Below are 21,150 nucleotides of genomic sequence, written 5' to 3' on the forward strand. Positions count from 1 at the left end.
CGCCGCGGTTAGGGAGCGTCGCGCAAGAGCCGCCCCGCTTGCGGGGCGCCGGCGCCGCCTGACGTCACGCGGCGGCTGGTGGCGTCTCCGCGCGTGATGTCACCGCCTGACGTCACGCGGCGATCGCCGCGATGTCAGCAGGGATCATGGCGCACGCGGCGCCGCGGAGCGACATCACGGCAGCTCCCATCCGATTGGCTGCTGCGGGGGCTCGAGCGTGATGTCATGCCGCCACGCTACATGACCTCGTCCTCCCGGGGACTGCCAGCCAGGCGTGACGTCATGCAGCCGGGAAGGGCACCTGGGCTGGGCTGGGTGTCCCTGTGGCCCAGACTGGGCATGAGCTGAGACCGGATCCAACTCGTTGCCCCTGTCCCCTCCCAAGCTGGCCTGGGGGGAGACTTGGGCCCGGCTGGGGGGCCCCCGATGTCCCCAGTGTCCCCGTTCCCGCAGGCTCCCCACTCCCGCTGGAAGCAAACGCACGCAGGCCGGACACAAGCTTGGGGCAGGCATTTAATGTCCTCAGGGGGCGGTCAGTGCCCAAGCAGCGGGGCGAAGCGGGGAGCCCATCCCGTGGCGCCCGGCGACGCAGGGGAGGACACACGAAGCGGCGTCAGGATGCGGCCGGGGCGGCTGAGAGCAGCACCGGGAGGGCAGCGGGGGCACCCATCGTGGCTCATGGGGTGCTGGCGGGCGGGCGGCGGGAGCGCTGCGGCTGGGGGGCGCCGGGCGGCCCCACGGCGCCGCTGCCCGAGCCGGGCTCCGGTCCTGCGGGAAGAGGAGGTGTGAGGGCCTTGCACAGCTCCCACCGCGGATGGGGGCCCTGGGGACCTGGCTCCCAGTGGCACCGTTCCCGGCGGCACCGTGTGCGGCAGCCCCTGCCCAGCACCCGGCTGGCACCCACGGCAGGTGGCAAGGAGCCCCCTCCCCGCGGGTAGGAGAGCAGGTTGGGGGGCAGAACGGCACCCACGGGCGCCTCTGGGGTCTCCCCCAGCCCAGGAGGGGCCCCGTGGTGTGAGAGAGGCTCCCGGGGCTCCCTGGGGCCTTGGGGAGCTCTGGGGGCTCCCTTGATCCAAGAGGTCTCCCTGGTCTCCCTAGACCCAAGATGGTCTCCATGGTCTCCCCTGGGTCAAGGGATTCTCCAGGGTCTCCCTAGTTTCCAGAGGGGCTCCAGGCTCCTTCTCCCCGTTATTCCTTGGGGAGCCCCAGGTTCTCCCTCTTGGATCAGGGGTCTCCATGGTCTCACTTGGCTCGAGGGGGCTCTGGAGCCCCCCTGCTCCTGGCGAGCTCCGGGGACACCCTCGCTCTGGGCAGCCCGGACGCCTGGGCCCGCCGGCGGGGGGACGCGGCAGCCGGGCGGGGGCGGCAGGCGGCGGCGCTGTTACCTGGCCAGGTGACAGCTTCCAGCAAGGTGACCCTTCCAGCCAGGACCTCCAGCTGGGCCTGCTGCCGCCGGAGGCTGTGGGAGCTACTGGCCTGGGGGAGAGCGAGAGAGCAGAGCAGAGAGCGCATTCGCCACGGGTGACACGGGTGATGCGGGCAGTGCGGACGCAGTGCTGGGGCTCTCGCGCACGCACGGGGAGGGTGCTCGCCAGGAGGCCGGGTGCTCGCGGGGATGCCCTGGTGCCAGCGGGTGCTGCGGGGCCCCTGGTGCCAGGGCTGCCGGGTGCTCCCGGGGGATGCCGGGGCCTCCCTCGCTCCTGTCCCCCACGGTGCCTCCTTGGGGGTGTCCCCATGGGCTGCAGATGTCCCCCTGAGGGACACAGGGCTCCCCCCACTCTCCTGCCCCACCACACATGGACCCCGTGCAGCGCTGGGCATGGGGGCGTTGTGTCCCCAAGCTGCCCTGGTGGCACCTGGTGTCCCCAGCGTGGAGACAGGCAGAGGCATTTGTGGGCTGCCCCCATGACCCTGTGCCACCAGAGGGTCCCCTGGCCCTGCAAGCAGGACCCGGCGTCACAGCTTGACCGCTGGCGCCAGCGATGGTGTCACGCCATGGCGATAGTGGCCGCGGGGGCTGCGGCTCCCTACTCACCGTAGAGCCCGATCATGGTTTCCAGGATGAGAACCCTCTCTGCTAGGATCTTCAGCGCCTCACGGAGCTGGTGTAAACCCTCCCCCTGCGGAGCGAGACGCGGTGGCGTGAGGGCGCGTGGGGCACCCGCGAGTGCTGGGCGCTTCGGGGCCCTGCAGCTACCGCCCCACTGCAGAGCTGCCCCCCGGGCTGGGTGCACCCCGGCACCCCTGACCCGCCGCGGTGGGGAGCAGGGATTTGGGGTGCCCCCCTCCAGAGCCATCCCTGCCCTGCACCCTGTGGCCCTGCAGTGCCACCCCCACCTGGGGACATCGACACCCTGGCATGGGCAGCTGCCACCAGCCTCGCATTTGGGGATGGGCGAGCAAGTGCAGCAGGGACTCCGTGCCATCGTTGGAGTCCCAGGGATGTGACATGGGTGCTGGGCACAGCGGGGGCCCCCCTGCCATCACTGGCACCCCCAGGGGTGAGAAGCGGGTCCAGGCACAGTGGGGACCCCCATGGCATCATCGTCATGCCGGCGATGAGTTCTGGGTGCCGGGCGCAGACAGGTCCCCCCAGCAGCACAGGGGTCCCCAGGGTGGCATGTGGGCACCAGGCACAGCGGCGACCTCCGTGCCATCGTCAGGCTTGAAGGGACGAGACACGGGTGCAGGGCACAGCAGGGACCCCCACACCAGCGTCGAGGTCCCAGGAGTGACATGCAGGCACCAGGCACAGCTGGGCACCCTCATGCCACCATAAGGGTCTCAGGGACGAGACGTGGGTGCAGGACACAGCTGGAGACCCCCACGCCACCGTCGGGGTAGACAGCAGCAGCACACTCCCGTGCGGAAGGTCCGCGCCATCCCCTTGCTGGGGTGGTGGCCCGTGGTGGCATCATGCGGGGCCACCGAGTGTGCCTGGCATCAGTACGAAGGACGCGGCCGGCGGCAGTTCCCCCTTGGCCCACGTGGTGGCACCCGCGGCGGGGGCACCCACCGGCCACCTTGTCCCCCGGCTGCCTTGTCCCCCGGCCGCTTGCCACTCACCCAAGTGCCCTTGTCACCCGGCTCGCCCCTGGGGCCTGGCTCGCCCTGCAACACAGAAAGGAGAGGGACTGGCAAAGGAGGGGAACAAGGGGACAGGTGCGTCCCCCTCCCGGCGCCGGGTCCAGCCACCTACCTGTGCCCCGTCGCGGCCGCGGCTGCCCGGCTCTCCCTGGGGGCCCTGGCGAGCAGGGGATGGGGGGTTAAACAGTGGGGACGTGGTGGTGCAGCCCCCGTGGGGAAACGGGCACCGGAGCAGGGCCCGGCTGCCAGCGTGGTGCCCCCTGCACCCGCTGCGGGTGCTGAGACCTGCCGAGCTCGTTGCAGATGTGACGCCCGCCCTGCCCTGAGGCCGGGCACCTGGAGTGCCAGCACGGGGCCGGGTTGGAAGCGGGGACAACGGTGACAACTCACCCTGTCTCCCTTCTCGCCGGCAGGGCCGGCAGCCCCGGGTGGTCCGACTTTACCCTGTGATGAAAACACCCGGTCTCAGCCCGGGGGTGTCCAGCGTGGTGCAGAGTCACCCAGGGCTGTTGCTCCTGGCACTCACCTGGGGTCCGGGGGGCCCAGGCAGCCCGACAGGGCCGGGGGGGCCTGGGGGTCCTGCAAGGAGATGGTCATAGCTCAGTGGGGGGGGGGATCACATGAGCTGCCCCCCCAGCCGCCCCTTGGCAAGGGGGACACTCACCCACGGGTCCTGCAGGGCCGGGGGGGCCGGCAGGGCCCACGATGCCCCCGGTCACATCCGTGAAGCTGTTGGAGAGCAGCGGGTCCCCTGCGGACAGCGGGCGCCGTGGGGGCGGGCAGTGGGCTCACCCCCCTCGCTTCCCCGTGCTCTCCCAGGCTCCCGGTGCCACCCAGGATGCGCCGGAGCTGCCGCAGCCTGGCAGCGCCTCCCGCCTTGTCCCCAGCCCCGCGGGGACACGGACGTGCTAGATGTGCCCGCACCCCCCAGCGGGCCGTGGCTCCCGGCTCATTCGAGCCGTGTTTGCTGGCGGAGGCTGAGAGCTTCCCACGAGACCCGGGAAGGCCGGAGGGGAAGAGCCCTCCGTGCCTGCTGCGCAGAGGGGCGCAACCCCTGTATCAGACAGCAGAGAATCCACCACAGCGCTGCCCGCTCTGCCAGCGGGGACCTCCCATCCATCCCTGCGGCACCATGGACCCCCCGGGGTGGTTTCCCCCTGGAAGCCCTTGTGGCGACCCTGGGGGGTGGCCCCAGGCCCCCCGCCCTGTCCCCAGATCAGCGCTGCAGAGGGGCCCTCCTCACCTGGGCTGGACACGCGGGATATGGCCGGTCCTATGGGGGCCCGGGGAGGGCCAGGGGGACCTGGGGGTCCAGGGAGCCCTGGGGTCCCCTTCTCCCCGGGGAGGCCCTTGGCTCCATCGCGGCCGGGGGCTCCGGGGGGGCCCGGGGGCCCTGCAGGGAGGAAGAGGAGGGCGAAGGCTCTGACCATGCTGGGGGGACTCCCTGGAGCCCTCCCCATCCCTGGTGTCATTGGTGGTGGCCCGAGGGGTAGCTCTGACCTGGAGGGGGGTCACCTCCATCCCAGGGCAGGCCCTGATGGAGCCGGGTTGGGAAGAAGCCCAGAAGGGCAAAAGGAGGGGATGGCTCCGGGCTCCATGCAGCATCACCAGGAGCTCGAGGGGAGCTGGGGATCAGTAATATTTGGGGGAGGGGGTGACAGGGAGCTCTGAAGGCTCAAGGAGGGGCTCCGTGTGGCAGGGCAGGAGTGGGTGACATGGGGCACTGTGGGGACCCGAGAGGCGTTTGCGGGGGACGGGGCAGAGGAAGGGGGAGAAAGGAGAGACCTGGGGGTGCCAGGGGTCCCTTGGGCGGGACAGCTCACCTGGGGGCCCCGTGCGGCCCTGGGCTCCGGGCCCCGCGGCGGGACCCCGGCCTCGCACATCGCCCTCGGGGCCGGCTCGCCCTGCACCGGAGCAGAACCTCAGGGAGGCCCCTCGCCTCCATCCCCCCTTTCCCACCAACTGGACCCACTGCCACCACGCCCGGACCCCCGGGGCGCCCCCCCCCAACACTTACCGTCCTCACCGGGGCTCCCGCGGGCGGCCGGGGACCCCCAGAGCTGCCCAGGGCTCCGTCCCGTGGGGGGACCCCAGGGTGCCAGCGAGGGCGGCGGGTCGGGCGCCGCGAGCCGGGCCACCTGCAAGGAGAGGGTGGCACTGGGGGGACACGGAGGCGCCCCCCTCGGCGGGGCGTCCCCCCGCGCTCACCTGGTGCTCCAGCGCGGCGAGCCGGGCCGCGAGCTCGCCCAGGCGGCTGCAGTTGAGGCACCCTGTGGGTGCGCGGGCAGGTCAGTGGGGCCGGCGTGCGCCCGGGCCCGGGGCCGCCTGCCGTGTCCCCACCGTGTCCCCGCCGTGTCCCCGCCCCCGAGGCACCCACCTGAGAAGGCCGCGGGGGGCCGGCCGGTGCCCCCCCGGCCGGGCCGGGCCGCGTCCCGCAGCGCCAGGGAGCCACGAGCGTCTGCGGAGGGGAGGGGGCTGAGGCGCCCCGCACGGGGACACCCATGGGGACACCCCTGGGGGGGCCCGGGCTGCACCCCGCGAAGGGCGAGTGGATCTGCAGGGCCCCTCCATGCTCCTGTCCTGTCCTTGCGCCCAGCACCTTCAAAGCCCCAAACCCACCCGTGACCCCGTGTCAAGACCCCCCCTCTCCATGGCCAGGAGCCAAATTTGCCCCCCAGAGCACCCAGTGCTGTGAGCCAGGACCCTCAAAGCCACCCAAGACCCCGAGCCAGATCCTCCCAAACGACCAACATCCTGAGCCACGTCTCCCCAAACCCACCCAGGACCCCCCAAGTCCTCAGGACCATGACCAGGTCTCCCTGGACCCCCCACCCAGCAAGACTCCCCAGCTCAGCTCAGAGCCTAGGGGAGGTGGCAGGGGACATGTTCCCTTCGCAGCAGGACAAGGGTGTCTGGGGCAACGTCCCGCCCGCACTACCACCACACCCAGGCACTGCCACCTCCGGAGGGGACAGCCAGCGCGACCATAAGCGGGGCCAGATGTGGGGCACAGGGCCAGCGCACAGCAGGGAGGAGGAGGAGGGCAGAGGGAAAGCACGAACTGAGAAGAAGGAGGAAGGGCCTCCCCTTCGCAGCTGCCACCCAGCTGGCCCCAGGGCCCCTGGGCATGTGGCAGCTGCCATCCCGTGGTGACCGAGCCCCAGGCCCCCCAGCCCTCCGCACCACCCCACAGTCCCCACAAGTGTCCCCGTGTGGCAGGGCCATCTGCTGGGAACGTCCCCCTTCCCGGGGGCAAGGCCACCCCCACCCCAGCACAGCCAGTTAGGCCTGTGACGTGGCCCAGTGCCCGCTCTGCTTGTCACTCGCGGGCAGGCACAGCCGCATGTGGGCACAGCCACCCGGCCGCTGCCCACCCACTCAGCCACGCACATGGGAGCAGCCACCCACGCGGTCCCTGGTCCACAGGCACAGCCATCCGTCCCACCATCCCTCCTTTTATCCACTCACCGACTCATTTACCCCTCCATGCATCCAGGAACATTCTATATCCATCCAACCAACCATCCATCCACATGGGATCCATCTGTCCATCTTTGCCCCCACACATTCATGGGTGCCCAGTCCACAGAACCTGCCAGTGCCCCTACCATGTTCTGCATGCACATCCATGAGCAGCATCCATCCACCCATCCATGGGTGCACAGCACCCAACACTTGCTTGCTCTCCTGCCCCATGCTGCCTGGCCCTGCGGCAGTGGCGGTGACTGCAGGGACACACTCTTGGAGGGCCACCAGCGGGTCCACCACTGGGTCCTACCTTCCTCGCAGCTGGGGCCGGCGTGCCCGGGGCAGCACTTCCACTGCAGCGCCGTGAGCGTCTTGTAGGCCACGCGGTACATGGGCCGCACGACGGTGCGGTAGCTGCTGGCATGGAGCGGGGCACCCGCGTCACCCGTGTCCCCAGGCTGCCAGCCAGGCCCTGGCACCACGACTCATCTTACCTGCCGCCGCCGCAGGCCAGGGGCCACCGGCAGCTCTGGAAGACGCGCTGCAGGAAGGTGCCGTTCTGCACGTGGCACGACACCGTCCGCGTCACCGGGTAGGAGCACCAGTTGCTGCAAGAGGAACCGGTGGCACCCGCAGCCCTTGGAGGGGGCCCTTGGGTGCCAGGCACGGGTACCCCAAAGCACAGGGGGCTGAGAGTCCCACTGCTAGAGCTGCCCGACAAGTGCCCGTGGTGCCATCTGCCTCCTGCATGGGCTGGCTGGCACCCTGCGGACCTCATCCCTGCTCCAGGGGGGCTGGGCAGGATGGGACCCTCCTGTCCAGGCAGAGACCCACAGGAGATGCTCCCAGGTGGCATCTGCTGCGCCCCACGGACTGGGGGCCCCCGCATTCCTGCCGCATTCCCGGGCGGCTCGGGGCTGGCGCCAGCTCGACGTCCGTGCTGGAGCGGGGCCGCTGCCCCCCGGCGCCCCGCGCCCCCGTCCCATCCTGCACAAAGGCTCCTTTCACCGGGCGCCTCCACCCGTGTAGCTGGTGCCAGCCCAGGGGACCATGGCGGGGACAAGCACGGTGCTCCCAAGCGCAGAGTCCGTGCACCGGCCCGCCAGGTGGGTCAACACGTGGCAAGAGCGCAGAGCGGGGATGGTGCCCGGAATGCTGGGATGCTCCGGGAGAGGTCCCAGATGCCGCGTGCCAGTGGCAAACAGGCCCCAGCCCGTTCAATCTCCCCATCTCGGCACGGGCTCCACTCCCGCTCCAGGGAAATGCCCGGCTTGGAGGTGTCTGCGGAGGCTGGGCCCGGAGCGTGCGAGCGCTCACATGGCCCGGCCTGACCCGACCCACCCCGGCACTCGTGCAACGAGCATGCCTGGGCTCTGCACCTGGTGCTCGGCGCCGGGATGTGCTCCGAATCCCAACAGACCTCCCTCGGAGCATCCTCTTGGCTCTGTGCCCCTGGCTCGGGCACGTGGGACCCCAGGGATGTGCTGGCGCGCCAGGAAGGGGGCCGGCGGGCACCAGTGGAGCGATGGACACCGCAGGGGCTGAGCATTGGGCTGGGGGAGCCCGAGGCAGGACAAGGACAGTTGGTGCCAAAGTTTCCTGGGCTTGGCCGGGTGGGAAGGGGAAATGAGGCAGCTTCTGCCCGTCGCCTCGCTGACCTGAGCGGAACCGGGAGGTCCCGGCAATCCGGTGCCGGAGCCGGGGCCCGAGCCAGAGATTTCCTGTAAACAACCCCCCCGGCCGCCCGCCTGCCACTCTGGCGGCGTGGGGACAGTGGGGACGGGGTGTCATGGGCCTGTGGTCCTGGGGACACCAGGGTTCCCCCAGCGCTGCATCCCCGGACACAGCAGGATCTTGGGGATGGGGCGGCTCCCAGGAGAGCCCAGGAGTCCCAGGCAGCCCCAGGAGCCTGGAGGGGTCGCAGTACCCTCCCCGTATCCAGGCCTCCCACTGCTCCAGTAGCTCCATTACCCCTGGTTAGTGGGTCCCAGAATTCCCATCAACCTTGTATTTGTGCCGGCCCTGGTGGCCCCAGAGCCCCATGCCAGCCCTGGTGGCCCCAGAGCCCTGGTGGCCCTGCTGGCCGGGAGCCAAGCAGCCCCTCCGTGCCCGGTACCAAGTGCTGGGCTACACCGGGTGCTCATGTCCCCATACCCAGTGCCTTGCCGCCCATGCCCCGCTGTCCCTCGTGCCCACTGGCCCCCGGTGCTCCGTGTCCCCAGCAGCCCCCGAGCCTGCTGGTGCCGGTGGCCCACGCTACCACCGGTGCCGGTACCGGTGCCGGTATCGGGCCGTACCTGCGGGCGGAGGGCTGCAGCGCGGCCGGGCTCCATGTGCCGGAGCCGGGGGACGGCAGGAGGCAGCAGAGCCCCAGGGCGAGCAGGCGGCGGGGCCAGGCCCCCCCGGCGCCGCCCGCCATGCCCGGTACCGCCCGGCCCGGCCCGGTTCGGCCGGTTCGGCTTGCTGTGCTGCGCGGCCACCGGCGCCGAGAGGGGCGGCCGCCGTTGCTGCTCGGGGAGGCGGCGAACGAGGAGGAGGAGGAGGCGGAGGAAGAAGGAGGAGGAGGAGACCCTCCGCCCCCCGCCGCCTTCCGCCCGCCCGGCCCGCGGGTCCCGCTGGCGACGGCGGGAGGGGAGGCGACCGGCACACGGGGCAGCTCCGGGGCACCGGGCGTGGGGGGGGGTCCGGTCCGAAGCGGGGGGTCCCGTTGCGGGGGCTGGCTGGGCTGGGATCTGGTGCAAGGGGGCGGGCCCGGGGGCCCCGAGAGGGATCGGTCCAAGCGGGGACGCGGCTCTGGGGGAGCCTGGTCCGGGGAGGGTCCGGTCTGGTCCAGGGGGATCCGGTCCAGGGATCCTGCCGGGGTCCTGGAGGGAGCACGAGTGGCTGGTGCCAAGTGGCTCCATGTGCGTGTGTCCCCATGTGGCTGTGCGTGTCCGAGCTGCTGGCAATGCCCGCGTGGGTGTAGGTCAGCGTGCGTGTGCCTGTGAGCCTCCGAGTGTTTGTGTACAGGTAGCAGCGCACACACGTCACTGGGGCTCGCGCCGCTCCTCGTGTTTGTGTCTGTCCGGCTGTGCATCCGGCTGTGTGCGTGCATCCGGGTGCGTGTGTGTGCGGGTGAGCGTGTGTGGTCTCTGCTCCAGGGCTGGAGGAGACGAGTGTGTGCACGGGAGTGGGTGGTCTCCAGAGGGGGTGTCAGTGTGTGTAGCAGTGTGCGGGGGGTCCGCACAGGCGGCGGGTGTGGATGTGCAGGGGGCTGTGTGTGCACGGGGTTGCAGTGCTGGTGGTGTGTGCACACCCACACAGGGTGTGTGGTCTGGGTGTGACTGTGTGCGTGCAGGGGTCCGGGGTCTGTGTCACCCCAGCGTGATGCCCTGTCCCCATCTTCCCCCCTGGGCCTGTCCGCATAGCAGTGTGGGGACACGTCCCGCGGGGTGGCTACTTGGGGATAGGGGTGACATGGGGCCCTGTCCCCCACTACGAACCAAGGGACAGCAGCTGTGGGGAGGGGGCCCACGGGTGCCAGCCTCCCCTGCAACCACAGGGACAGCAGAAAGGGGACCCTGTTCCGGCGCGGCCGGCACCGCCGGTGCCTGCCCCAGCCTTGGCCGTGCGCCCGGCACGTGGCAGCCCTGGGGGCGTCTCGGCGCGGCCCTCTCGCCCTGCCTCCAAGGGGCTCTTCAAAGAGCCTCTTTTCTCCCTCTTTTGTGATGCCCCCCCCTCCCCGCGACGCGCCGCAGGCGGCGCGGGAAGAGCCGAGCGTTTCTTCCCGCGCCAGCGGGAGCGGAGGCTGCCCGGGCATCCGGGAACATGCCCGGCGCGGTGGGAGCATGGCACTCACGGCAGCGCCGCGCTGGCAGGCAGTGCCATCCCGCACCACCACCCCGGTTCCCGTGCTGCCTCCAGGGTGCCACCGCAGCCACCAAAGGAAGGGGAGATGATGCAATTGCCTGCGCATCAGCACCCAAGGGTGCACTCGTGCCCATTGTGGGTGCGTGGCCCCGTGGGCTCCCCCAGCTCCGCGCACCCGGCTCTTGCCGTGGCACCAGGCCAGGCGGCCGAGGACGGCAATGGGCAGCAGGCCAGGGAGCTTAGCGCAGCCAAGGCTGCCTGGGCCGCGGCCAAGGAGCTGGGATGCACCGGGCTCCTTGCGCCGCCTCCTTCCTGCCCCTGGGGCCGCACGGCCATGGGCAGAGCCCTGAGGTGGCACCGGGACCCCACGTGATGAGCCCCCTGCCACCCACCCAGGTGATGCTGAGTGGCAGTGAGGCCAACCTGTGGGGCCACCACAGGGCTGGGGCACACGTGTCCCCCCATGTGTCCCAGCATCACCGGGGCATCAACGCGAGGTGGCTTCCCTGTCCCCAAAGGGACACCAAGCCTGACCCCAGCGCAGCCGCTCTCCTTCCCTCTGGGCAGCCCGGGGCCAGGTGCAGGGAGGAGATGCCAGAGGCTCCCAGGGCTGGCCGGGCAGGCAGGGCCTTGCGGAGTGACCGGCAGCCATGTTCAGCCTGCCCGGCCCTCTGGGAGCTGAAGGTCACCGCGCTCCTCCTCAGACTAAACAAGGCTGAGGGAGGGCCTTGGGCTAAACTGCAACCTGAGGCCCGGGCAGGGGCTGCGTGGGGCTGTCCACAAGGGACCCGCCCTGTGTCCTGTCCCACTCCCTGCTCTGGTGCTTGGAGGCCTCCTGGGCTCCATGGTGGTGAGTGGAATCCTGTCCCGTGTCCTCGTCCCGGCTACATGGCCCCTATGTGGCCCTGTGCCATGGCCCTGTCCCACCTCCAAGTCTCTGTTTCCTGTTCTTGTCCTTATCTCCATATCCCTGCCCCAGTTTCATTTCTCAGTCCTGGCTCCATATCTCAATGCCTTGTCCCTGTCCTAGCTCCCTGTGCTGCCTCCATGACCCTACACCATGTCCCTGTCTTGGTTCCCTGTCCCACCCCCATTTCCCCATCCTTCTCAATGCAGTCCCACGTGCCTAAACATCCCACGTCCTCAACATCCAGAGTGGCACCATCCGGGTGCCGGAGTTTCCCCAAGATGACTGATGGGCACCCTTCAGTGCATCTCCTGTCCACAGTGATGACTGCAGGGGAGGTCTGTGGGGTCCTGGTGCTCTGGGCAAACTCAGAAGCCACAAAACTACCTGCAGGTCCCCGAGCCTGGCCAAGCAGTGCCAGGGTGACGTCAGGGTGATGGTGAGTGGCGCAACGAGGTGTGTTCTTGTGCATATGTCACCTCCAGCCATGTCATCTTTAAGGCCCTAAGCTCAAGTGGCCACAGGGGCTTGTTCCTCCCACTGTCTCTGTGGCCAGTTCCATAGGTTGGACCATGTAGTCGATGACCAAGGGACCCTCTGCCAAGCTCCATCACGGCAGTGTCTGCTGGGTTCTCCAAACCCGCTGCAGAGCCAAGAGCACCCTCATGGCTCCAGCACACAGGGTGGTCACACTCCGCATCCTGGCGGATCTGGGGCCACCCCAGAGAGCAGGTGGTGGCTCCCGCAGCATCTGCACAGGGTGGTGGGAGCAACAGGACCCACAAAGGCCCCGCGGTTGCCAGGCAAAGCAAGGGCAGGTGAACGGGCGAGCCAAAGGCAGCTCCGAGCTGGCAGCGGGCGCCTTGCAATGGAACTTGGGCACAGAGCGGGGTCTGGGCTGAGATGCAGAGGGGCTCTGGGGCCGTGGGGAGATCCCAGGTGGGGCTGCAGCACCCTCAGGAGTCCCCACCGGGCTCCCCGTCCCTGGCTCGTGTCCCGTTCAAGACCCCCAGGCCCTCGTGCGGCTGCTGCCCAGCGGGTCCCGCACCGCGAGGGCCCCGATGGGCCCCAAGTGGCCGCGGCTGGGACGCCCCCCCGTGGCGCGGGAGCCCGTTTGGGCCCAGCCGGTGCCCCGGCTCCCTGCACGCTCCCGCCGCAGCCTCCGCTGCTGCTGCCCACGCGTGTCCGTGTGGCGGCGCTGCGCGCGCACCCGGGCAGCCCCGGCGCGGGTGCCCGGCGCGGCCGCGCGCGCCGCCGGTGCCCGTGGCCGCCGCCGCCCGGCCCTGCGCTGCCGCCGCCGCCGCTGCTCCCGGGGCGGCTGCGGCTCCCGCTGCGGATGCGGCCGCCGCAGGTAGCGGCGCGGGCGGGGGGTGGCACCGGCGGCGGCAGCGGCGCGCGGTGGGGAACGGGGCAGCGGCGGCGCGACCGGGAGGCGGAGGGGGCTGCACCGTGCGGCGGGTGCGGGGGCCCCGGGGGTGCCGGGTACTGAGCGGGGGGACCCGGGGACTGGGCCCGCCTCTCCACCCCCCCGGGAATAACCGGGCTCCGGGGTGGGGGGGATTGCACTGGTTGCCCCCCCTGGCCGCCTCTCCTGCACCGTGTTTTGGGGGGTGCTCGGGGCTCCCGATGGGTGTTTGGGGGGGGTGGCTGGGTTCACCCCCGTGGGAGGTGCGTGGCCGTGGGGTGCCTGGGGCTGCCGCACGCCACGGTCTGTGTGTGCGCCTGTCTGTGTGAGGCTGTGCGTGTCCATGTGTGTTTGTGTACGGCGGGCGGCAGCAAAACGCATCCCCGTCCCCCTCTGCATCGCTGGTTCCGTGGGGTTGGGGGAGTCAAAACCTGGGTGGGGGACACGGGCAGGGGGAGCTGGTGGCCCGGGGTGACCCCCCATGGTGGCACCTGCAGTGCAGCTCATCAATCAGTGTGGCTGGAGCGGGTGCGCGGGGCCCGGGGGCTTCACGCACGACGCAGCGGGTGCGACGGGGCTCCCCGCGGCCTGTGCTGCCCCCAGCGCTGCTGCCACTGCATGGATGGGCCCCGTGGGGGCTGGCCCGGGGGGAACATCATGGGCACCCACTGGCGCCGTGTGGCTGTCCCCAGTGCGGCCAACCAGCACCGTGCCCCTGTTTTGCAGGTGACATTAACCCCCTCGGCTGTGCTCTGGGGACAGCGGCAGAGCCATTGGGGACACAGACTGAGTAGCGGGGCCTGAGCAGCACCAGGAGGGGGGCCCCCTGCTCCAGCCATTGGGGACACCACATTTGGGGACTCCACTGCCGGGAACATCACCATTGGGAACATCAGCACTTGCCACCCACCGGAGGGCCACCGGGGCCACCTGTCTGCAGCATCCCCTGGAGCCGGCTGCCACTGCGGGATCCTGTGCCCTGAGCCCCATCCTGGCACACGGAGTGCAAGGACGGGGAATGCGCAGCAGACGGGGACGCTCCCGGGCTGCCGGTGCCGCTGGGTGATGGATTGTCCCCGGGCCGAGTGGCTGCCCCGCGGGAGCGGTGCCGGGTGGCCGTGGAGCTGCCGGGAGCCACCGGGCACCTGCAGAGCCCTGCAGTGATCCCAACGCCTGCAGCATCTCCCAGGGGCCCACGGAGAGAAGAAGGGTGACAAAACCCAGCCAAAAGTTGCCTCTGCGGCCGTCCTGCTGAGCCGCCATGGCCCGGCCGGCGCTGCTGGCGCCCGGTGGCTTCCCAGCGCGTGCTGTGGTCTGGGAATGGCTCAACGAGCATGGGCGCTGGCGGCCCTACTCGGCTGCCGTGTGTCACCACCTGGAGAAGGCACTGCAGGAGGACGCGCGGGGCCGCGTGCCGCTGGGCCCGGCCGATGGGCAGCTCGCGCCCTACGTCATCGACCTGCAGGCCATGCACCAGCTGCGCCAGGACACAGGTAAGGGACGTGACACCCACTCGTCCGCCCGCCCCACGGGGCCGCCTCTCCGTGCCGGCCTCATCGCCTCCATCCCAGTGCCTCTCCGCTTGTTGATCTGCACTCCGCTCCTACCATCAGTCCAAGTGCCCTGGTTTCTATCCATTTATCTGTCATTTCTTCCGTGCATCCGTCTGGCCGGCACGCGGCCTGCTCTCCGTCTGGCCTGTTTCTGTCGTTCCTTGGCTTGGCTTCGCTGTGCTCCCATCTGGCCGGGAATGTCAAGAGACTCTTCCTCCCTCCTTCCTTCCCTGCCTCCTTCCTCCACCGCAGGTCCCTTTTTAGTGGGGGGTGGCCCCTGCCCCCAGAAGCCAGCAGGCACTGGGCCACCACCGTCCTTCCCTTGTGGTGCAGCCGGAGTCTCCGACCAGGATGCAGGGTGCACTTAGGCTGTGCATCCTCGCAGGAGCCGGGATCCCATCCCGCAGCTCCGTGCTTGGCCGCCTCCATCCCTGTGGAGCCAGCACTGGCCGGGCATCAGACCAGCGGCCTCAGGGCTCTGTGGCTGCCGGGATGCCCCAGGGATGGCCGGGGATGGCCCTTGTCAGCTTTGGCTTGGACCTGGCCAGCACGGGAGCTGCCTCCAGCCCCGGAGCCACTGGGATGCTGCTGCGAAGGTGCCCTGGTGCATGGGGACACCAGGGCCCGGGTGCAGCGGGGAGGGCCGGGCCCGCTCCGCAGCTGCGGCAAAGCTGACGGTGCGAAACAAGGTGACCCCATTCCCTGCTGCAGGGCCACGGCTCTGCTCCCCATGGTCCCAGCGGTGCCGGTGATGCTGTGGATCCGGCACCTTCCTTGGTGCATCCATCCCCATCCCTTGCTTGGATAGCGATGGGGCTGGGACACGGATGAGAGCGGAATGAGGCATGGGGTGCAAAAAGGGATGCAGGATGGGGATGTGGACAGGATGCGGGATACAGATGTGACAGGGATGTGGGACAGGGATTGGAGTGGGATGCGGGATACGGATGTAAGCAGCGTGTGGGATGGGGATGTAAGTGAGATGTGAACTCAAGAGGGTTGCAGATGCAAGGGGGAAGTGGGACGTGGATGCAAGTGGCAATGGGATGTGGGGCACAGACATGAATGGGATGCAGGACACGGGACACAGGTGTGAGCAGAGTGCGGGAGGTAGGGTACTGATGTGGCTGGGCAGCAGGGTGCAGGAATGGATGTGAGCGGGCAGTGGGATACAGGATGCAAGAGGGATGTGGGATGCAGAAGGATGTGGATACGAGCAGGCAGCGGGATGCAGGACATTGGTGCGAGCGGGATGCAGATGCAAGACATAGGATGCAGACATGAGCAGGCAGTGAGATGTGGGTGCAAGCGGGATGCAGGACGCGAGCAGACAGCGGGATGTGGGACACAAGCAGGATGCCGAACGTGGGGCACGGATGTGAGCAGCATCGGACGCGGATGCAAGTGGGCAGGTTTCCATTGGCGCCCCGCGGCGCTGGCTCAGCATGAGCAGTGCTGGGGCCGGGCTCTGCCGCCTGCAGCGGCGGGTGATTAATGACCCTTATTAGAGTCGTTAATAGGGCTGGGTAAACGGGACTGGAGAGGGGAAAAAAAGCAGCGGGCGCTTGAGGAGAACCAGGTGCAGCGCTGCCCTCGCCCGGGATGTCCCCCACACAGTAGCTGCGCGTGGGGCTCCATGGGGCCCTCTGCACCCACCATGGTGCAGGCTGCTGGCAAGCCACCGTGGGAGCAGCACGAGCCGCAGCGGCCACCGGTGTCACCGCACAGAGTTCCACGAGTCCCCGGGGAGGGCGACAGCCAAGGCAGACGCTGCCATCGATCAGGCCGTGGGCAGGTGCCGCGCGCTGCAGTGGGGAGCGGGGTGCCCCACGCTGCCGGCCCCTGCACCCGGGTGGCCCGAGGAGCTGCTGCTCTCACCCTGCCTCTGCTCCTCCTCTTCCTCTTCCTCCTCCTGCCGGGAGCAGGGTGAGGGTGCTGCCTGGGGCACTGAGCGCTGCATGAGCCCTCGGGAGGGACTAGTGCAGCCCTGCAGGCAGGGTGTGTGCTGGGGTGCTGTGCCGCGGTGCCAGGGTGCTGCCCTGCGTGCCATGCAGGGTGGCATGGTGGTGCCGTGTAGGGTGCTGCACTGGGTGCCATACAGGGTGCTGTACTGGGTGCCGCACATGGTGCTGCACTGGGTGCTGCCCCGGGGTGTCGCACTGGATGGGGGCCATGCCAGGCACCCCGTGCCCATCCCTCACCCATGGGCGCCCCGCAGGCACTGTGCGCCCTGTGCGCCGCAACTTCTACGACCCGTCGTCGGCGCCAGGCCGGGGCATCGTGTGGGAGTGGGAGAACGACGGCAGCTCATGGACGCCCTATGACATGGAGCTGTGCATCACCATCCAGAACGCGTACGAGAAGCAGCACCCGTGGCTCGACCTGTCCTCGCTCGGCTTCGCCTACCTCATCTCCTTCAGCAGCATGGCCCAGACCAACCGGCAGACGCAGCGGCGGCGCCGCCTGCGCCGCCGCCTCGACCGGCCCTACCCGCTGGCTCCCGGCGCGCTGCCCAAGTCGCGCTCGTGGCCGCCGGGCGCCGCGCAGCCCTGCTGCTGCCAGCAGTGCCTGCAGCCGCCCGCACCGCCACGCCGCCGGCCGCACGCCGGGGCCCTGGGCGCCACGCGGCGTGGGGGGCCTGCGGGCGCCCGGGGAGAGGTGACGCGGGCGCCCGCCCGCAGCCAGAGCGCGCCCGGCGCGCCGCTGCCCAGCCTCAACGACCTCAACCGGCCCGGCGGGCGCCGCGGCGCTGCCGCCCGCCCCGCGCTGCCGCCTGGGTAAGCAGAGCTGGCGCCACCGCAGGGGCTTTGGGAGCAGGAAGGGCCGGGGACTCGCCCCCAGCCTCCATAGTGCTGGCCCCTGCAGGGCTGAGCCCTGCCAAACTCAGCGCTGCAGTGGCAGCAGAGGGGACCAAGTCGAGCGGCTCTTCCCCGTGGTCCTGGTGCCAGGGTCTAGGCAGGGCAAGGGGAGAATTAATGTGGCTGCCCACAGGGATGCGTGGAGGCAGCTGCATGCGTGGCTGGGCTTGCCAGCGTGGCCACAGCCAAGCGCACACAGGCGCATGCACAGCCATGTGCACGGTGTTGCACAGCCGACAGCGCACACACACAGCCACTGCTACACACACACAGTTGCACAGTTGCACTCATGGCCGCATGCAAACACTTGCACCCCGGTCACACACACAGGCGCATGCGCCATCGTGCTCGCAGATGCGCTGGCCCTGCCCTGCTGTCCCCACTGAGACCCCTGTGAGCAGCTGCACCTGGGCCAAGGAGGATGCTCCAGGGGTGGGGGGCACCCAAGGGTGCTGCCAAGGCCATGGCTGAACATGGGGGTGATGCACAGGGGACACATGAGCTCCCCTTTCAGGAGGTGCCCAGGAGGCATCTTGGAGGGGTGCAGAAGGAAACAACTTCTCAGATGCTTCTGGGAGCCACCCAGGCCCTGCAGGTGGCACTGGCTGACACCCACCAGTGACAGGACAAGGGACGGGGTCTCGGGCAGCACCGGGGCTCAGGCCGCTTTCCCTCCTGTCCCCGCACAGGGTGCCGGCCCTCCCGGTGAAGAATCTCAATGGCACCGGCCCAGTGCATCCCGCCCTGGCAGGTAAGAGGGAGTGCCGGGTGCTGGTGCCAGGTGCCGGTACCAGGTCCTGGTGCCAGGTGCCGGTGCCAGGACCCGGTGCCAGCTCCAGCGCTGCCCAACGTGATGGGGCGTCTCGGCGCAGGCATGACGGGCATCCTGCTGTGTGCGGCGGGGCTGCCCGTGTGCCTCACCCGCGCGCCCAAGCCCGTCCTGCACCCGCCGCCCGTCAGCAAGAGCGACATCAAACCCGTGCCCGGCGTCAGCGGCATCTGCAGGAAGACCAAGAAGAAGCACCTCAAAAAGAGTAAGGAGGGAAACCGAGGCACGGGCGCTGTGGGACCCTCATGTGATGGGCTTGGTGGACCGTGGGCACCACTGGCCATGATGGAGGGTCCCTCGTGTCCCCTTGGCCACATCTCCGCCGTGACGGTGGGGAGTGGATGGGGGGCTTGGGTAGACCTGCTGCCCCACGCGCAGGACCTGACATTCCTTTGTGCCCGCTCTCCCTGGGCAGGCAAAAACCCCGAGGACGTGGTGCGCCGGTACACGCAGAAGGTGAAGAACCCCCCGGATGAGGTGAGGTGACCCCTGCTTTGCACTGGGTGGGTGCCCAAGCGCTTTGCATTGCCACCCCAGGGGGGTGGCAAAGGGCCCGGGGACATGGGTGGCCCTGGCGCGGCACTGACGCCGCTGGCGGTACCGCCAGGACTGCACCATCTGCATGGAGCGGCTGGGCAGCGCCTCGGGCTACGAGGGCGTCCTCAGCCCCAAGGGCACCAAGCCGGAGCTGGTGGGCAAGCTGGGCAAGTGCGGCCACGTCTACCACGCGCTCTGCCTCGTGGCCATGTACAGCAACGGCAACAAGGTGAGCCCGGTGCCTGCGAGACCCCCGCGCAGCTCCGTCACCGGCTCCAGGTGGCGCCTGGGGTGGCATTGCTGGTGCCTGTGGGGACACAGGGACGGGTGCTGCCGGGACTCTGCGTGGCTGCTGTTGGGGCATCACCGGTGCCTGTGGGGACACAGGGATGGGATGTGGGTGCTGCCAGGGCATCGCCAGTGCCCAGGGGGCACCCAGGGTGCTGGCCCCTGAGGTGCTGCCCCCCAGGATGGCAGCCTGCAGTGCCCCACATGCAAGGCAATCTACGGGGAGAAGACGGGCACGCAGCCCCCGGGGAAGATGGAGTTTCACCTCATCCCCCACTCGCTGCCGGGCCACAGTGACTCCAAGACCATCCGCATCATCTACGACATCCCCACGGGCATCCAGGTGAGCGCCGCGCGGAGGGGCCGCCGCGTCCAGGTGGGCGCCCGCTCACCCCTGCCACTGCCACCAGGGCCCCGAGCACCCCAATCCCGGCAAGCGGTTCACGGCGCGCGGCTTCCCGCGGCACTGCTACCTGCCCGACACTGAGAAGGGCCGCAAGGTGAGCGCGGCGGCGCGGGTGCGCAGTGGGGGACCGAGCTCACGGCAGGCGCCTGACATCCGTGTCCCCACGCAGGTGCTCAAGCTGCTGCTGGTGGCCTGGGAGCGGCGGCTCATCTTCACCGTGGGCACCTCGAGCACCACGGGCGAGTCGGACACCGTGGTGTGGAATGAGATCCACCACAAGACTGAGTTTGGCTCCAACCTCACGGGCCACGGCTACCCTGACCCCAACTACCTGGACAACGTGCTGGCCGAGCTGCGCGCCCAGGGCGTCTCCGAGGCCAACATCAAGGACTGAGCGTCCACAGTGCCCCTGGACCCCCGATGTCCCTGACGCTTCGCCGACGGTCCCCTGTGCCATGTTGTGCCACTGCTTGTCCCAGGGGTCCTGGCACGGGACCACCGCCTCCGCCTTCGTGTGTGTGAGCAGCCGTGTGCCCACCCGCCCCGAGGGACAAAGCCGTGTACAGTATATATTACATAGAGATATATATCTGTATATAGACAGTATATGCGATATAGATATATATCTGTATATGGACACTATATGTTATATAGATATACATATATCTGTATACGGGCAGTATATATTATATAGAGATTATATATCTGTACATGGGGAGAGCAGAAGAGGGGCCCCGCGCGGAGGGAGCGGGCGAGGACTACAGCGCCCAGCATGCTTTGCGCGCGCCGACGTGCCGGGCGCCGCGGGGCACGCCGGGAGTTGTAGTTCGGCCGGCGGGTGAGTGCCCGAGCGCCCCCGTGTCCCAGCGCCCCGCCCATTGCGGCGGGCCACGCCCCCTGCGCCGGCCACGCCCCCCACCCCAAGCCGCCAGCGCGGCTCGTGGCCGCCACCAAGGGGACATGCGTGGGCGCCAGGCCCGTGGGCGCGCGGACAGGGCAGCGCGCACGCAGGGACGCGGGTGGCACAGAGGAACCGGGCCTGCATGTCCCAGTGTCCCCAGTGCAGCCGGGCCGGGGTGCTCCAGGTGCTCCCTGTGCTGCCCGGGCTGAATCCCCCCGCTCCCAGTACAAGCTGGCCCCGGACCCCCATCAGCGGGGCCGGGCACCCACCGGTGAGCCCAGCACGGCCAGGAGCGGCAGCCCTGGCGGCACCAGTACGGCCAGGACCGGGTGTCCCTGGCATTCCCAGTACAACCAAGGCTGAGCACCCCAGTGATCCCAGTAGAGCTGCAGGGCGGAGGCAGCCCCAGTATTCCCAGTACAACCAAGGATGGGCAGCCCAGTGGTACCCCGGGTGTGGGTACACACACCAGTGATCGCAACAGAGCCAGGGATGGATTCCCCAGTGCCCCCAGGGCAGGGCACCCCAGGATCCCCAGTGCAGCCAGCCCCCAGGGCCACCCTATCCCCTGTGGCCTGCCACAGGTGCCATTGAGACGCACCAATGTCTCTGCAGGTGCTGCCTCTGCTTGGGGGTGCCAGGCCGCCGTGGGTGGGACTGAGCCCCATGCCCCAGGCCCCAATGCCCTCCTTCCCTCCCCATCCAGCCCGCAGCTGCCCCTGCTGTCCCCAAGACCCAGCACCATACCAGTCCCCTCCTCCCTCATGTCCCCAAGGCCATCCTGTCGCCTTGGTACTGCTGCAGTCACCATGGCAGCAGGATGCTGCCTCCGTCGCCTGTTCCTCTCCCATGGTCCTTGTCGCTGTCAGGTGCGCAGGCCACAGTTACAACTGCGCACATTGGACCCCCCCAGCCTGCTCCCAGCACAACCCATCCAGCCCCCTGCCTCAGTTTCCCCCCCCATGAGGCCACTTTGATGCCCCCCAGGGAATGTCCTCGAGGAATGCGGCTCAGCCCCTTTTCCTCTGTCCCTGAGCTGCCTTCTGCCACCTCTGCTGTCCC

General features: G+C 69.5%; 2 protein-coding genes across 2 annotated transcripts; one reads left to right on the top strand and one right to left on the bottom strand.

Moving 5' to 3' along the window:
- Positions 1-676: 676 nt before the first annotated feature.
- Positions 677-9,044, bottom strand: LOC148592287 (EMI domain-containing protein 1-like). The gene is made up of 15 exons (XM_088535264.1): positions 8,853-9,044; positions 7,050-7,163; positions 6,866-6,972; positions 5,465-5,545; positions 5,296-5,357; positions 5,069-5,225; positions 4,911-4,985; positions 4,331-4,480; positions 3,752-3,838; positions 3,614-3,666; positions 3,478-3,531; positions 3,200-3,244; positions 3,067-3,111; positions 2,036-2,120; positions 677-768 (listed from the first exon to the last, which is right to left on the bottom strand). The coding sequence occupies exons 1-15, from the start codon at positions 8,972-8,974 to the stop codon at positions 677-679; spliced, it is 1,329 nt and encodes a 442-aa protein (XP_088391390.1). The 5' UTR covers positions 8,975-9,044.
- A 4,933-nt stretch (positions 9,045-13,977) lies between these two features.
- LOC104566771 (E3 ubiquitin-protein ligase DTX1-like) lies at positions 13,978-19,581 on the top strand. The gene is made up of 9 exons (XM_088535270.1): positions 13,978-14,209; positions 16,488-17,046; positions 17,817-17,878; positions 18,000-18,161; positions 18,372-18,433; positions 18,564-18,722; positions 18,963-19,124; positions 19,192-19,281; positions 19,357-19,581. Exons 1-9 carry the CDS (start codon positions 13,978-13,980, stop codon positions 19,579-19,581), a joined length of 1,713 nt encoding a protein of 570 aa, XP_088391396.1.
- The last annotated feature ends 1,569 nt before the right edge of the window (positions 19,582-21,150 follow it).

This window comes from Tinamus guttatus, unplaced genomic scaffold (assembly GCF_059628265.1).
Source record: "Tinamus guttatus ecotype Peru unplaced genomic scaffold, ASM5962826v1 Tinamus_guttatus_pri_ptg000628l, whole genome shotgun sequence".
Classification (NCBI taxonomy): Eukaryota; Metazoa; Chordata; class Aves; order Tinamiformes; family Tinamidae; genus Tinamus; species Tinamus guttatus.

Excerpts from the sequence above, each read along its gene's own strand:
- LOC148592287 (XM_088535264.1), bottom strand. The coding sequence starts at position 8,974 with ATGGCGGGCGGCGCCGGGGGGGCCTGGCCCCGCCGCCTGCTCGCCCTG. Across the intron at positions 3,245-3,477 it reads CCGGCGAGAAGGGAGACAGG|GGCCCCCAGGGAGAGCCGGG; the intron begins GTGAGTTGTCAC and ends CCTGCTCGCCAG. Across the intron at positions 2,121-3,066 it reads CGGGTGACAAGGGCACTTGG|GGGGAGGGTTTACACCAGCT; the intron begins GTGAGTGGCAAG and ends CTCGCTCCGCAG.
- LOC104566771 (XM_088535270.1), top strand. The coding sequence starts at position 13,978 with ATGGCCCGGCCGGCGCTGCTGGCGCCCGGTGGCTTCCCAGCGCGTGCT. Across the intron at positions 18,434-18,563 it reads TGAAGAACCCCCCGGATGAG|GACTGCACCATCTGCATGGA; the intron begins GTGAGGTGACCC and ends CGGTACCGCCAG. Across the intron at positions 19,125-19,191 it reads ACATCCCCACGGGCATCCAG|GGCCCCGAGCACCCCAATCC; the intron begins GTGAGCGCCGCG and ends CACTGCCACCAG.